This window comes from Arabidopsis lyrata (genome assembly GCF_000004255.2).
Source record: "Arabidopsis lyrata subsp. lyrata unplaced genomic scaffold ARALYscaffold_1, whole genome shotgun sequence".
In the NCBI taxonomy this organism is placed as follows: domain Eukaryota; kingdom Viridiplantae; phylum Streptophyta; class Magnoliopsida; order Brassicales; family Brassicaceae; genus Arabidopsis; species Arabidopsis lyrata.
Window position 1 is genome coordinate 14,422,163 of NW_003302555.1, and position 16,038 is coordinate 14,438,200.

Below are 16,038 nucleotides of genomic sequence, written 5' to 3' on the forward strand. Positions count from 1 at the left end.
AAGACGATTCCGGGAATTCCTCGTGTAAATCATTGATAACTTCATGCAAGAAGATTTGGTACAAGCTATCCGCCAACACCTCCGTGCAAAAACATGAATCAAAAACTGTCGAAATTACACTGTTAGATGACTATTAAACTAAATTGTTAATCACTAATTCATGATTAAGAAAAGGAATGGTGATGATTACCATAAACTCTATCAGCAAATTCAAGTAATCCATCTGGTGGTCTCTTGTAAAAGAACCTACTTAACAAAGACATTGCAACCTGAGACAACAAAAAAACGAGCCATTCGATGTAATCAGCTAAATCGAAGCTATAAGAATAATCGAAACACCAAATGCACAAAGAAAACAAAGTCTTAACATACTTAATCGATTTCGTGTGGTTTATCAAAGTCAAAAGCTAAATCGAATCAAACAAAATGGGGAAAATTCCCAGAAATTGCAATCAAATTGGAGGTAAATTGGATGGTTTTCGAGGATTTGGAAACACTGTGACTGCATAGAACCCTTCGAAATTAGGGTTTATACGAGAAGAAGAAGAAGAAGACGAAAAATATGAAGATGATGATGACTTACCTTATTAGAATAAGACGACGGCTATTTACATTCACCGATGCAGCTGAAGCGGCGAAGGCGGCGGTATTGCGGCGTAAAGGCTCCGGTGGAGAACACAAAAGGATGAAAATCGGGAACGTTTGGTTTTCAAATTTTGAAATAAGGGACAGACAAAAACCAGACGGATCGCTTTTTCGGTTTATTTAAAAAATTTCCCAGTTCTTTCAATATATTTTAATATGTTTCTTCTATAAATTAGAGTACTGATCAATCGAATAAAAATATTCAAATTGTTAAATTTTCTGATATATTTTGTGAATTACGAATTTACAATTATGATAATATTATAATATAAATATTTTTAATATATTTATTTTGTTTTGGGTTGTCGAATATATGCCAAGTTTGTTCATGCATTTGTGACAATTGTAATGTACATTTGATGGACGTTAGGATATATTAATTTGGTTTAAATAGAAAGATCCCTGTTTGTCCAAAAAAAAAAAAAAATAGAAAGATCCCTTTTTTAACAAAAAAAATTAGAAACATAAGCAATAGAAATTATTTAACTAAGAAAATAACATTTGAAAAAAAAACATTTGAAAATTTTTTTATAGTAAATGAAATAGATTTCTAAACGTCATTTAAAACATTGTAGTGCATGAGATACATTTTTTTCTATGAAACACACAATTAAAGACGATCACTAACATTAGGCCTGGGCAAAATACCCAGAACCGAATACCCGAACCGAAAAACCCGAAAAATACCTGAACCGAACCCGAACCCGATTTTTAAAAATATCCGAACCAAACCCGAACCCGATTTTTAAAAATACCCGAAAGGGTCCTAACCTCCTACCCGAAAAAAACTCGAACCGAACCCGAACCGAATCCAATACCCGAATGTACCCGAATACAAATATACATCTAAAAATATTAGTTATATTTATATTTATAATACCCGAAATACCTAAAATTACAATCATAAATCCGAATATAATAGGTATTTTTGAGTAATTCGGATACATTTGGATATATTTGGTTAAAAAGTAACTAATGATGTAGTTTTCTTTTGGGTAATTTTAGTATTTTTAGATATTTTTGGTTATATTTGGGTAAAGAGTAACCAATGTATTTTCGAGAAATCGGGTATTTCGGTTAGATTTGGGTATATATGAGTTAAAAACCCGAACCCGACCCGAACCCGAAAATATTTTGGGTATTTTTGGTTATTTTTGGGTATTTTGCTTTTTTTTATTAAAATATCCGAACCGACCCAAACCCGAACCGAACCCGAACCGAATTTTTAGAATACCCGAATGGGTCTTGACCCCCTACCCGAATAGACCCGATACCCAAAAAAAAAGAACCGAACCCGAACGGGTACCCGAATGCTCAGGCCTAACTAACACAAAGGAATTGGGCTATAAATATTAGAGCATGTTTACTCATGATTTTTTTGTGGGTATCATCCTATGAATAATAATAAAAATATATATTTTGGATTGATATTTGGATGAAAAGTATCATTGGGGTGAGTCTATTGATACTCATTTTGGGTTTCAACTCATGAAACAATAATAAAAAACTGTTAATGATACTCATTTTGGTTTATGAGTAAACATGCTCTAAGTATGATCAATATACAATTGATTATTATTCTACAATATTATTTAATTTACTGAATTTAGGTATATCCAATTAAGATATATATATATATATATATATTTTTTAAGTAATCTGCAATCAATAAATTATCTACCAAGTTATATAGCCCTCAAATTTGTAGGGAACCATGGAGAAAGACAGATATACGGACCAAATATGAGCATCATCTTCAATTCAACAAGATCATATCACGGACTGACCAAACATAACCTATGGATTTAATTTGCATCATGATTCTTTGTTTAGACCAATATCAAGCACTTTTAAGAGATCAAACCATGTCACAAAGTAGAGAGATTTTAATATGATAGAAACACAAGAGCAAGAACAAGTCTTATGCTATGTTATTTGATTGCTTAAGATAAAGTTACTGCAGAGGAGGGATTGATCAATCATATGATTCCATCAGGTTCAAGCACTGGAAGCAGCATCTTCCAAGAGTTGCTTGACCTTAGTGATATAGTCATTCATGGCTTCTTCCGATGATTTCCCTGACATCATAAACAAAACGACGACAATGACAGTTCAAATATGGCTCCCCAAAGCAAAGAAAAGTGTTTCAACTTGGAACAAGAATCGCAAATCACTAAGATAAAAAAGTTCATTTCTTGAATTTGTTTTTTACCTTCAACAGCCTTCCAAGCATCCCACTTGGCTCTCTCCTTCATGCTGAACATTCCAGGACGACCTTTGAATCAATAAACAAAAAAAAAAAACACATTGGCAACAACATTGCAAAAATTGAACCAAGAAGCAAAAACTAAAGGATCTTAAAATGCAAAGAAAAACAAAAATATTAACTGGTGTCCACATTCCCAAACTTGGCTTGCTTGTAGAGCCCGTAGAGAATGAGCAAATCCTCGTTCGATGGCAACTTGGTGAGCGTATTCACTTTCTCAGCGTGCTCCTCGAATTCCTCCTGCAGATATATAAATCAACAAATCAGGAGAAAGATTCTTAATTGACTAAAACACCATCAAACATATTATTACTCAAATTTCTCAATAAGATACAATAACTGCAACGAGACTTCAAATCAAACTCAACTAAAAACACAAAACCAAACCTAACTCAGATTCAAATGTATATTACCCATCTGCAAACAAGAACAGTAAATGGACAAGATCATACAGAGAAAAAGCTTGATCAGTATAATTCAATTCCATAAAGTGATCACTCTTGACTATACAAGCTTCAATTTCGTAATTGAATTTTTGTTTTTTTACTTTACCTAAACTCTTTCTAATCGTTAACAGGATATCAATAAGGAACATATAGTCCTAGAAATATGGTACAAAATCAATTTTCCCAATCTGGATCAAACAAGTCTACTAACACAGAAAATCTAGAAATCAATCGAAGAAATCAGGATTCGTGATCACAACAAACTCAACACGGTCGATTACGAAAGACAAAACAAAACTAGATCCGAGAAAGAAACCGAAACCGAGATCGGTTTGGTGCATATGGATCTTAACGTACCTTCAAACCCATGAATGATGAATAAACGTAGGAAGTTGAGATAGGTAGGAGAATTAAATCAGTGTAATACGGAGAAGACGAGGACGACGCGTGAGATATATATGGGGCGATAATCTTCAGGCCCATAACTATTAAATATTTTCTTTATAAGGAAAATAAATCTTTTAGAGATAGATACTGTATACGTGGATTCAGGCACCTCGTTGATTGGCTTATTCCGATCAATGTGGGTACAACTGTTCCAACAAAGAACATGTTCTGTGTTTTCTATTATTGCTCATCGAACATGTTCCTTCTCCATTGAAACGAGACGACACTTTTAATTTTCGTCTATTTTCTGTTCTATCAGAAAAAATAAACTATAAGCATATCCTTTTGTTTTAAATTCTGTTTTATTTACTGTGGAAAAATAATTATGTTTCTGTGTTAGTTGAAAAAAATTTGGTAAAAGGCATATCCTTTGGACCATATCAATTTAGATACTCAGAAACGTTGATTTCTTTTCACAACAACAAATCAAGCCATTAACATCTTTACTATAAAAACTCTACTGTCCTAAATCAAGACACATTAAGAAAGGAATCTTGGTGATTATAAGAAAAAAGGGAGGAATAAATCTTGGCAGATTACCAACCAAATCAAGGAAAACAAATGTAAGATCAAACCATAAAGACCATTCCTCCACAAGGAAACTAAACTACTTAACAAAATATTAAGGTTAGGTTATAAAACTGTACAATCAAGGCAAAAAAGGATCAATTTGCCCTTATATTATCACAATAACAGCAACTATAACGAGTGTTATCTATGTCAAATTCGAAATTTACTTGATGTTCATTACAGAACATCAAAAACACATTGACCATAGACATCTTCGACCAGAAATCCTCTCAATATCGCGCTTGCATTCGTATAATAAATTTACTGAGGGTAGTAAGGTAGTTGGTATTGAGGTGGCATCCCATATCCACCATAACCAGTTTGCTGCTCATAAAAGACTGGTCGAGGAGCTGGAGCTGGAACCGAGCCATATAGTGCCAATGGGTTGCCATATGGGACAGCAACACCAGGTAAAATTGAGCTCAAGAGACCATATGGGTTCACTTGTAAACTCTGGCTAGGATTAGGCAAAAGAGGTTGTTGCTGACTCAGAGGTGGGACTGTCAAACTATATTCCATACTTGAACCATTAGCAACTCGAGGACGCTTATTATCGACCTTTTGCTGTTGTGGTTGTTGAGGATTAGCAGGTGAGTTTAACTTAGTGGCACGCTTCCTCTGAGCTTTCTGATCCTCCAACTCCTTAACGCATTCTTCGAGTTTCTCTTCAGAAAACTCAGACTCAATGTTTTTCTCTTTCACTACTTTAATCACTGCTCTCAAAGCACTGAGCTCTTTATCAGTAGCTTCGTTCTGTGCCTTGAGAGAGTAATTCCCTTCGGCGCAAACTCTCTTAGCAGCTTCTCTAGAGTTCTTCAAACTAGTTTTCAAAATCGAAACTGGTTCAAATTCACCAGTCATCTCAAACTCATAAATGAATTTGATAGCAACAAGTAATCTCCCAGTATCCAAGAACTTCTGGACGAGAAGTCCGATTCGATTTCTACCTAAACCAATCTTCCTACAGATCGTTGTTGCTTGTTTATACTTAGAGATCAAGAAAACGTAATCACAAAGCTCCTCGATACTAAACAAAGACCCCAATTCAAAAGCTGCAACCAAATGCAAAAACCCTAACGCTTCTGATGGTTTGTTACCTATATTCGGTTTCCAATCATAAGCAAGAGTCCTAGCTCTTTCTCTCAAATCATTCGTAAGATTCGCATTGATCTCAATCAAAGATTCTAATAACAAAACGAAGATTAGGATTATTAATCAAATCCCTTTAATACCCCGATATTCCTCGGATTTAAAGGAGAAAACATAACCAACAAAAAAGAGAACTTGCCAAAAGAGATGGTGTCTATAGTGACCATAGAATAACAAGAGAGGACATGCGATGTTTTCTTTTCACACCCGACGTTTCTTTGGTAATCTGCAACCATTATGAGCTTTCCTAGTCGTGTCCTCGATGTACACTATCGGATTCTGATCAGACCTAGAGTTGGTGAAACCGTCCCTAAACGCAATAATGGCTTTCTTCTTCTTCCCGAAGTGTGTAAATCCGTTAACCTTAACAACCACAGATTTCAGTCCCATAGCCTTAGCTCTTCTCCCAATGTTTTCTGCGGTTGCATCAGCTGTGTAATTTGTCATCTTCCGTCCACCTTTCAGATCGGGTAAACTACCGGATGTTGCTTTGCATTTGACGTTTCCTTTGGAATCTGTAACCGTGACAAAAGTGTTGTTCCGCAACATCTTGATGTGAATGATGTCAGCATTCGTTTCGAGGTTTGGGCGATGGAAATGAGAGAATATCCCTGAGGTTCTCCTTCCTTCATCTTCTATTACTTCTCTAACAAAATCCAGGTCGCTTGACTTCCCTCCACTGCGGGGATTCTCATTGAGAAGTGAAGATTGAGTGAAATTCTCGTAGCTTGATACACTAGGAGCAGAGAATCCGCTTCCTCCAGTGTTTGGTAAGCCTGGATTCGTCTGACTGAACTGATCAGGTAGGGAGTTAGGTAATCTTGATCTCAGTGAATTTTTGAAGGTAGGAGGAGCATTAGGAGCCGAGAAACCGTTTACTCCTCTGTTTAACAAGCCTGCTTTCATATCACCGAAAGTTCTCAGAGTCGGAGGGTTAGGCTCCGAAGGGGAACCGAATCTTCCCGTGTTTGGTAAGCCTGAATTATTTGCAGACTCTCCAGGAACTGGCCCTTGCTCTCTGAATCTCCCTCCTGTTCAAAGAAAAATCAATCAATACATATACGTTTTTATTCCCTCCTCGCATAATTCCGATGATTTTTCAACTAAAGACTAAAGCTGTTCCACAGGACGACATAATCTGGAAAACTAACTAAATAATTGTTTTCTAGATTCAGAATTTGTAGATTTCTCGTTATCAATCGCAACTATTGCCTAATTTCTGAATAAAGCAAAATGTTTAAGAGCCATAAGAAGCTAATCTTTGAGATTACGCGAGTCTAATTGATTCAATCCTCGATTTTGTACTTCTAGGTAAAGGTTACAATCCTAACGCGAATCGAACAATCCCTAATCACGAAATTGCACATTTTCATGGAGAACAACATCACTTGACGATAGTGAATAACTTAACTGACGAATCCAAAACTTTGATAGTACAAATGCATAAATCAGATAAAACCCAGAAAGATTGATCCCAAATCAACTCGTTAATCTGAGCCATTTACTCAAAATTGAAGCAAATTCGCTTGCTCGGAGCGGAAGAGATAAAGAATGGGAAATAACGAACCAGAGAAGCCATCAGATTGAGACGAAAATCGACAGACCGAATTGATTCCACCATAGCTGCGAATCAACGACGGAAGTGAAGAAGCTCGAAGATAACGAGAAACACCATTCATTTTCTTCTCGAAGCAAATTTTGGAGGTTTAGGGTTTTTTTCTTTCAAACATTTGTGAGCATTTTCTTCGTTCTCGATCACATAAACAGTAGATCTACAAATGAATTCTGTACTGCTTATTGGGCCTTCTCAATTTAAATGGGCCTATCTGACCCATATGCCCATTTATTTCTAAAATTGAATGATTTTAGAAATATCTTCTTGTGCTTATGATCTTTAAACAGACAACAAAGAATTTGAACAAAAAGTACAAAACAAGCAGAAAAAATATACAGTTTGTTTACCTTTGCAAATAATCCTAAGTCTAACGTAACAAAGACTCTTCACAATCCAAATTCTCATTCTGAAACTCTGCCAAATCAGAACTGACTGAGAATTTGACCCATCTCTTTCGATCAATGTGGTTCAAACAAGGTTTCATCAAGAAGCCAAATATTACCATCACAAAGCTCACTAAAGCCACTTTCAGAGTAGATAGGACAACAACGAAACAGATCAGTACAATGGGAGGAACACAGATCAAAATCGAACCAACGGTTCCAACGGGTATCTTATAGGGTCTCAATGCAGCCGGATGTTTTATCCTCATTCTAACAAATGCTATCAACTCCAAAATCATTCCACCACAGTAAAGCAAATTCTCTGCAGCTACAATCTCTTGAAAGCTTAATCCAGACAAGAGTAAAACACCTGAAGCTGAAAACAGAATCCCTAATAAAGGTGTCCCGTAACGAGATCTTTTCGCAAACATCTCGGGAAGCATACCGAGTTCAGCCATTCCTAGTAGCTGAAACGAATCACTACTCATTTCGGCTAAAAACATTCCCATGTTTGATGTAGCGGCAGCCGCTTGAACCCACAACCGCAACCATCCTCCACCAATAGCTAGAGCAACTTCAGCTAAATAACCATCCGTCCATAACTCACGATTCAGCGGGATAGCCCCGGTTCCAGACAAAAGAGGGAGGAAGTTTGCAAGAGCGACAAAGATAACACCGTAGGACAAAGCCTTAGGAAGTGTTTGCTTCGGGTTTGCCACTTCACCGGCTAGTGTACTAACCGAATCCCAATAGTTTAGATTCCAGAAAAGCGTGTTGAGATACAAGTTCCAGTTGACATTTCCTAAATCCATCACAAGCCATCTCGAAGGCTCGAGCTGTGGAATCGAAACGAGACTCATTACCGCAAACGGAAGCATAGAGAAAACTCCCATAAACACAGCAGTCCAACCAACAATGGTTAGTCCTCTATAGTTTAAGTAAGTAAGCAATAGAGTCAAGATCAAGATCGATGCAACTCTTGGCAAACCAGTAGCTAAAGCCGGGATAGCGGATTTCAAATAATCAAGGAAGAGAACAGGATACAAAGCGTTATCGATAACACCGCAAAGCCATTTCATCCAACCTACTTGAAACCCCCAAAAGGGTCCTAAAGCAGAGGAGACCCAAACCACGAAACCCCCATTTATTGGGAACATTGTACTCATCTCTGCAGTGATTAGTGCCTCAGGGATACACCAAACGAAAGGGAAGATCACAAACCCCAAAAGAGCTAACAATGGTCCTGCTGCATTCACACTACCTTCAGCACCAAAAGGACCACCTGAGACTTCGTAGAATATAAGGAAAACGAGTGGTAACATTGAAACTTTCTGTATCGAATTTGTTGCTGCTTTAGAGGATGGAACACCATCATCATCATCATCGTGAAGAGCACCATAAGCAAAGTCATTCATGTTATAGTCTCTCATGGTAATGATTCTTCCCTTCTGAATCAACAAAAAGAAAAAGAAAAAAACTTTAAAAACAATCAGAGAAATTCTTGAAGTCTTGATACGAAAGTCTAAACATTTACAAGAGGTAGAAGAAGTACGAACCGTGAGAGAATCGATTGTTGTCTGAAGATCTTCTTTGTCTGAAGATTAACAAAGATTGAGCTATGCTTTAAGAAGAAAAGAAAACACACCCATATCGTTATAGTAGTCATATCTTGGAAAGGATTGAAGAAGTTGTGGTTCTCTGTTTTGAGATTGTCCATATCAAATGACAAGTCCTAAATATTAATAAAATAATCAAGTTGAGCAAACAGACGGAGACGCTGGCGATGGAATCTCCGATCTATTGAGACAGAATGGTCAAACACGGATATACTTGTCCTGATTATGCTTTTTGGGTTTTGTGAAGTTTTTTTCTCTCTTTCCAATCATTAGCGATGAAACCTTATCCAAAGATCCAAGATTTGACACTGTTAACTAGACTTTGATCCAAGGTTTTTGTTCAAAGCCTTCAAATTTCCCAAACCTTGTTTTACACAAATCGACAATAGCAGTGGCAATGACCAAAAAAGGAAAAGATACAAAAGCATTGCACATTTTATTAAAACCGTATTTACGAAAAAACTACAACTTTTAGAACAAGCTGTGAATAAGCAGAGAACACTGAACAGACCATAAAATTCAAGCTTTTTGGCTCTGTACTTAAACATAGATGAGGCAAAGAACAAAGAACACTGCTAACGTATTAGAGTTTCTTCGTACTCCCGAGTCTCCTGCTGAAGGTCCGGTAAGTCAGAACTGATGGAGAACTTGAGCCATCTCTTTCGATCCATATGGTTCAGACAAGGATGCATTACGAAACCAATGATCATCATCACAATGCTCACTGCAGCTACTTTAAGAGACGAGAGTGCTACAACAGCAAAGATCAGTATGGTTGGAGGGACACACATGAGGATCGAACCTGTGGTTCCAATAGGTATTTTGTACGGTCTTGATGCAGCCGGGTGTTTCATTCTCATTCTAACAAATGCTATAAACTCCAAGATCATTCCAACGCAGTAGAGTAAGTTCTCTGCAGCTACAATCTCTTGAAAGCTTAGCCAGGACAAGAGCACAACGCCTGAAGCTGAAAACAGAATCCCTAGTAAAGGTGTCCCGTAACGTGACCTTTTGGCAAAGAACTCGGGAAGCATACCGCGCTCAGCCATTCCGAGAAGCTGAAAAGAGTCACTACTCATCTCGGCTAGAAACATTCCCATGTTTGATGTAGCTGCAGCCGCTTGAACCCACCATCTCAACCATGCTCCACCGAGAGCTTTGGCCACGTCAGAAAAATACCCATCTGTCCATTTCTCACGCTCTAGCGGGATTGCCCCGATTCCAGCCAAAAGAGGGAAGATGTAAGAACAAGCAACTAAGATCACACCATAATACAAAGCCTTTGGAAGCGTATGGTTTGGGTTTTCGACTTCACCAGCTAGTGTGCTGATCGAATCCCAATAGTTTAGATTCCAGAAAAGCGTGTTTAGATACAAATTCCAGTTCACATTCCCTAAGTCCATTACAAGCCATCTCGAAGGCTCTAGCTGCGGAATCGAAATCAAACCCATCACAGCAAACGGAAGGATCGAGAAAACTCCCATAAGCACAGCAACCCAACCAACTATAGTTAGTCCCCTGTAGTTCAGATACGTCAACAAAATAGTCAACACCAAGATCGCTGCAACTCTCGGCAAACCGCTACCTAGAGCCGGGATTCCAGATTTCAAATAATCAAGAAACAGAACAGGATACAACGCATTATCAATAACACCACTAAGCCATTTCATCCAACCTTGCTGAAACCCCCAAAATGGCCCCAAAGCAGAGGAGACCCACACGACATAACCGCCATTCTCGGGAAACATTGTGCCCATCTCCGCAGTGATCAAAGCCTCAGGAATACTCCAAATGAAAGGAAAGATCACAAACCCTAAAAGAGCTAACAATGGTCCAGCAGCATTCACACTATCCTCTACACCAAAAGGACCTCCTGAGACTTCATAGAAAATGAGGAAAACAAGTGGCAACATCGAAACTTTCCGAATCTTATCGGTAGCTTTAGGCGATGACGGAACCTCATCATCACCGACACTTGAGTAAGGAACATCATTGTTACTGTACTGTCTCATCTCAATAGACGTCGATGGATCCACAGTGATGATTCTCCGCTTCTGCATAACGTCATCCAGATTTTAAACGGATTAGAACTCTCCACATCCCAATAAGAGTTTGATATCTGCAACAATCCTTATAAATTACTCAAAATTGATACAGATTCTGAATTTTGAATCTAGGGTTCGTCATAATTGGGAAAGCAAAAAAGCAAAAAAGGAGAGTTTTTTTATTACTTTTCTCAGATGGGTATCTTCAATAAGCATTAACAGAATCCAAAAGAAACATAAAAGGAGCTTAGACTAAAGATTTCAGAACTAGATCACTCAAAAACAGAGATTGATGAAAGATAACAAAAGTTTAAATCTTTACGAGAGGTGAAGAAACACGAACCGTGAGAGAGTCGAGGGTCGTCTTGAGATCTCCGTCGTTAGTTAAGTTGATGAATAATGAAGCTTTTGAAACGATTCAGAGATACTTGAAGAAGAAAACAAAACAAACCCCTTTTTGTCGAATAAACCCAGATTTCAAAAGAATGAATTACAATTATTTATATATTGGAAAAAAGAGATATTTCGCCTCGTGTCATTGAGTGGCTTTTTAAAGATTCTTGCTTTCTGGGAAGAAATGTTTTTAACAATGGAGATGACAAATGTGTGTGAGATCATAAAGATGGATCTGGATCTCGAATTTGCGCATGTGCTTTACTACTACAAATATCTAATTAAGAGTCTTGATTAGTTTACTAAATTGATAGAAGTTGAGGAAAGAACTAAGCTCTTCACTAATGCTCTTTTTTTAGTATTTATTTTAGTTTCCTAATAATTAAATTGTCTAGATTTGAAAAAAAACCAAACATACATGATTTAGAAATTTAACTCAGCTTCAAAGTTCAAACCATAATGAAAATGTACAAAACTAAACTATACTATGTGATATTAATTGTTTGTTTACCCTAACAAATATATATGAAATCTGTATCACACTCTTACACTTTGAATGGTTTTGTAGTATGTTGCGAATCAGACTAAAGTCGGATTAGTCCGCACTTAATTTACCATTTACAAGTGCGGACCAATATAAATTATTGCGCACTAAAAATTTCTATACTAATACGCACTTGAGCATAAAACTCCATACCATCGTAAATTTACTGTTGGTTCGTTATAGTTTTCATACCAATGTACCATTGTATGTCTTAGTGCATACTATTGTTAGCTCCATACTACAGTCCCACGTTTTCCTTATCAAAATATTAGTACGCAAGTACACATGGTATGATCTGCATCATATGAACCAACCATTCAAAACCATAAACAAATATACATATTTTGAAAAATAATTACCAAACAGATCAACTGAACAAGCCAAATAGTATTTCAGGCAAAAAAAATAGATTTTTGGTTTTTGATACAATCTTGAAAATACAGTTAACGTTTATGGCCCATCAACAAATGGTTCAATGCATATCAAGCCCAAATTCAAAGGAGTATGAAGAAAGTGTCTAGATACAAAAAAACCAATCTCCATTAAAGATGATTGACACAATCTCTCAAAATTAATTCTTAATTGATTTATGTAATTAATTTGATTTATTTTGCATTTATGTTGATGATGTAAATTGAGTCTATATAAACTCATTTCTCCATTCATTGTAAAGATATAGATTTTTGGAATATAAAAGAGAGAATTTTCTCTAAAGCTTAGGCTTTGTTTTTGTTTATCTAAGTTAGGTGGATTCCTTTACTTAGTAAACGTTTGAGTCTATGTCCTTTTTGGGGATTCATTAAGGTCTAGATTCGTGATCTCATCACAAAGGCTGTCACACCTTTGAGTGGCGATCCTCGATACACCATCAAAACCATCAATCGATCCAACGAGAGAGAGCGACCGCCAGCTCGTTTGATCCCATATATATCTCCGCATCCATCCGTTGAACAACAAGAGAGAGCGTTAAAGCCAGCTTGTTGCTTTCCGTGACTCCATCTCCTATCACCAAGCTTTGGATCTTATATCAGTTTTTGAATTCATGGGTCCCTTGCTTAAATTGGGCAGGACAATAATACATGATAAAATTTAGTCACGTGTGACCAAATTATATACGGATCGATGTTTGTGGTAGGTAGTGGCTAGCCTTGAATTGGGTTTGTACCATGTTGCAGTGTTGCAATTGTCGTATGTCATGGTAATACGGTACGACAATATTTACCATCAAAACAGAAAACTTCAAATATCTTCTTTTTGTACTGCCTAAAATAAGAATCTTACAAGTAACTAGTTTACTACCAACAATTTATTTACATAGGGCTGGTTTTTGGTAAAAAGAGTTTTAGATCTTCACAACTGGAAAAAAAAAAAGAATCTTCTAATTCGTACATATAGTATTGTCGCTTTTTGTTCCAACTAATTTTCTTTAGCTTCTAACCAATTTTAAAGCCACAAATCAATAACAACAAAATCCTGAATAATTAAACGACAAAAGACTCCATATATTATTAAGTTGGTTCGAAAGGAAGTGAGAGCTTTTTTTATGAAGATTTAGAAGAGATTTCATAATTGGCGGTTTTGGATAAGACAACCATTTCATTTTTCAGTTTTTTTTTCAATACAAAAAAGTAATAAGAATGAAAAGTGTTAAGTTTTTCATCATCCTGACGTCGAGCTATTTTTCCGAGTATCATCAAGTAGAGTTTAACCACCAAGTTCAGGATGGATTGGTGTTGTTCCTCTACCCCTAGGACTAGACTGGGCAAATAATCGAACCGAATGTACCGAACCAAAACCGAACCAAAAATTTGAAAATAACCAAATGGATACTAAATTCTATAACCGAAATAATCGTAACCGAATCGGCACCGAACCGAAATATTTCAGGTAATCGAAAATACCCGAAATACAATTATATTTTCAAAAATATTAGTTATTTATAGACCAAATAATCAAAAATACTAGTATAGATTTATAAAAATAGTAAAAATACCCGAAAATAACCAAAAAATATCTTAAAATATACGAAAATACCCAAAATAACAGAAATATCCAAAAATATTCAAAGCAAAATAATCGAATGGATAGTAAATTTTAAAACCAAAATAACCGGAACCGAACCAAAATTTCAAAATACCCGAATAGATACTAAATTTTATAACCAAAAAACTGAAACTAAATGAAACCGAACCGATAACCAATGGGATAACCGAACGCCCAAGACTACCTAGGACACCACCATACAATACAACATTGCTTTTAGGGTTCAAAAGTGAAATTTAACACAAGGATTTGGAATTTGTTCACTAATTTTGAGTGGTGTAAAATTCACAACCAGTTTCCAATGTAACTTAACAACCGTTCAGATATCTTGATAGCTCAAAAATTCTGAAACACTTGCTAGCAATTTCAAAAGTATTGTTTAGGTCCTAAAGGTTACTTTGTCCATTGAAACAACCAGCTTTTACTTCCACTTGGATTTCTTTAGTTCAAGTTCAGACTCCAACCATATACCCAACTGAGAAACTTTGGTCAAGCATTAGTAGTTGTCTCAGAACACAGGATAAAGGCTTATGAGACCCTTGTCAAATTTTAAGAGTGAATTCATTACTCAAATCAAGTCTTCTGTCTGTTTAGAGAATATATACGCAAAACCAAATCCACAGAACCAATCAATAGTGAAAATTCGGATTGATAAGTAGAGAAAATGTGGGATATATTTAGTAGTTGAGAGCGGAGAGAAAAAACCGCAACAACAGTGGATCTATCCCAACGGTTGTCTGGCCGCTTACTGAATTAACAGCTATTCCTTTACGCATCCTAGAAAATGGCCATGCCACCAGAACGAGGCATGACCTTCTATACAAGGTGCAATAAACAACAACAACAAATTTGAAGTATTGGATGGTTCAAATTGAGATTCACAATGTTCACAAATCTGTAGGATAGATTTAGTAGCTGAAAGCAGAGGAAGAATCCGCTTCACCTGTGGATCTATCCCGACGGTTGTCTGGCCGCTTGCTGATTTAACAGCTCTTTCTTTCTGCACTTTTGCTCAAAGACTATGTCACTGTAATCGACATAGCCTTCGATACATAGTGCAATTTCACAAACCTCTTAAGCCCATTCACAAAGAACAACACAAGAAATTTGAACCAATAAAACAAAAAGAATCAAACTTTGCTACCGACTAAGGATATTATGTAAATTTGAGCAAAACCCATGTAAGAAATCATCTATATCAGCAAATGAATCATAAACTCCGACGCCGGAGATTTACTTAGCGCGGCGGTGGAAACAAGAGTAAGAGAATTAGGGTTTTGAGAGAAGAGAATCGGTTCCGTTAAATAAAGAAACGTATTTCATCAGACTATTGGGCCGGACCAATAAAGCCCATAAGTCGGGTCGGGTTGAGATAAACCGGGTCCTTGCAACGGCGGCTAATAATAAAATTAGGGTTTAACGATGGAGAGAGTCGCTTCCATTAAATAAATCTATTGGGCTGATCCACTAAAGGGCCCATTAGTTATGTCGGCTTGCGTGTTTGAAAAATCAAGGAAAAAGAACGAATTCGCTCTGTTTCCGCGGCAATGGGAACTCTGTGAAAGATGTTTCTTTTTTCTTCATCGTCTTTACAATTACGCAAGATTTTCCCGCCGATTTTCTCTGTGTTCGTGAAGCTGAATTGCCTGAACTCTCGTGGGTTTTCGTCTGATTCTGCTAAAACCCTCGCCGCCGGTGTCTCTAAAGCAATCAAAGAAGGAAACTTTAACTTATTAGATTCTGTCTACGGCTCAAATTTGCAACGAAACGAGACGAATCTGGTCCTTCTTTCGCTTGAATCAGAACCCAATTCTGCGCTAGATACTTTCGATGGGCAGAGATGTCTGGACGGGATCTTCTTTCTATACCATTGCTC

General features: G+C 36.8%; 8 protein-coding genes across 9 annotated transcripts in view; 1 reads left to right on the forward strand and 7 right to left on the reverse strand.

Moving 5' to 3' along the window:
• Positions 1–761, reverse strand: part of LOC9327013 (formin-like protein 14) — a 6,332-nt gene extending 5,571 nt beyond the window's left edge. The window contains 3 exon segments of the mRNA XM_021010441.1: positions 2–105; positions 191–269; positions 584–761. Of these exon segments, the coding sequence (XP_020866100.1) occupies positions 2–105; positions 191–263 (177 nt within the window). The 5' untranslated portion in view covers positions 264–269; positions 584–761.
• Positions 762–2,449: 1,688 nt separating this feature from the next.
• Positions 2,450–3,814, reverse strand: LOC9329749 (acyl-CoA-binding domain-containing protein 6). The gene is made up of 4 exons (XM_021011424.1): positions 3,715–3,814; positions 3,034–3,151; positions 2,858–2,920; positions 2,450–2,723 (listed from the first exon to the last, which is right to left on the reverse strand). Exons 1-4 carry the CDS (start codon positions 3,724–3,726, stop codon positions 2,644–2,646), a joined length of 273 nt encoding a protein of 90 aa, XP_020867083.1. The 5' UTR covers positions 3,727–3,814; the 3' UTR covers positions 2,450–2,643.
• On the reverse strand, positions 2,474–5,589 carry LOC9329750 (inactive FRIGIDA-like protein 2; the record flags this gene model as incomplete). The annotated part of the gene is made up of 4 exons (XM_021010442.1): positions 2,474–2,723; positions 2,858–2,920; positions 3,034–3,151; positions 3,715–5,589. A coding segment is annotated over one exon (954 nt), but the record flags the coding sequence as incomplete, so codon positions are not given.
• Positions 5,577–7,286, reverse strand: LOC9329751 (probable ribosomal protein S11, mitochondrial). Its single transcript, XM_002893644.2, has 2 exons — positions 7,091–7,286; positions 5,577–6,554 (listed from the first exon to the last, which is right to left on the reverse strand). Exons 1-2 carry the CDS (start codon positions 7,200–7,202, stop codon positions 5,725–5,727), a joined length of 942 nt encoding a protein of 313 aa, XP_002893690.1. The 5' UTR covers positions 7,203–7,286; the 3' UTR covers positions 5,577–5,724.
• A 97-nt stretch (positions 7,287–7,383) lies between these two features.
• On the reverse strand, positions 7,384–9,344 carry LOC9329752 (probable polyamine transporter At1g31820). Its single transcript, XM_002893645.2, has 2 exons — positions 9,078–9,344; positions 7,384–8,969 (listed from the first exon to the last, which is right to left on the reverse strand). Exon 2 carries the CDS (start codon positions 8,949–8,951, stop codon positions 7,506–7,508), a length of 1,446 nt encoding a protein of 481 aa, XP_002893691.1. The 5' UTR covers positions 8,952–8,969; positions 9,078–9,344; the 3' UTR covers positions 7,384–7,505.
• A 207-nt stretch (positions 9,345–9,551) lies between these two features.
• Positions 9,552–11,804, reverse strand: LOC9329753 (probable polyamine transporter At1g31830). Of its 2 annotated transcripts, none has more exons than XM_002893646.2 (2): positions 11,526–11,804; positions 9,552–11,191 (listed from the first exon to the last, which is right to left on the reverse strand). In XM_002893646.2, exon 2 carries the CDS (start codon positions 11,147–11,149, stop codon positions 9,713–9,715), a length of 1,437 nt encoding a protein of 478 aa, XP_002893692.2. In that variant the 5' UTR covers positions 11,150–11,191; positions 11,526–11,804; the 3' UTR covers positions 9,552–9,712. The 2 variants fall into 2 exon arrangements, with proteins under 2 accessions (XP_002893692.2, XP_020867081.1); XM_021011422.1 differs by having other exon boundaries at positions 9,552–11,256.
• Positions 11,805–14,730: 2,926 nt separating this feature from the next.
• Positions 14,731–15,604, reverse strand: LOC110224396. Its single transcript, XM_021010444.1, is given in 6 exon segments — positions 14,731–15,093; positions 15,096–15,176; positions 15,179–15,196; positions 15,199–15,245; positions 15,247–15,302; positions 15,584–15,604. Coding segments are annotated over 6 exon segments (246 nt in total). The 3' UTR covers positions 14,731–15,070.
• LOC9329754 (putative pentatricopeptide repeat-containing protein At1g31840) overlaps positions 15,083–16,038 on the forward strand; it is a 3,375-nt gene continuing 2,419 nt past the window's right edge. Inside the window, 3 exon segments of the mRNA XM_021010445.1 lie at positions 15,083–15,980; positions 15,983–16,015; positions 16,018–16,034. Coding sequence (XP_020866104.1) covers positions 15,728–15,980; positions 15,983–16,015; positions 16,018–16,034 — 303 coding nt within the window. The 5' untranslated portion in view covers positions 15,083–15,727.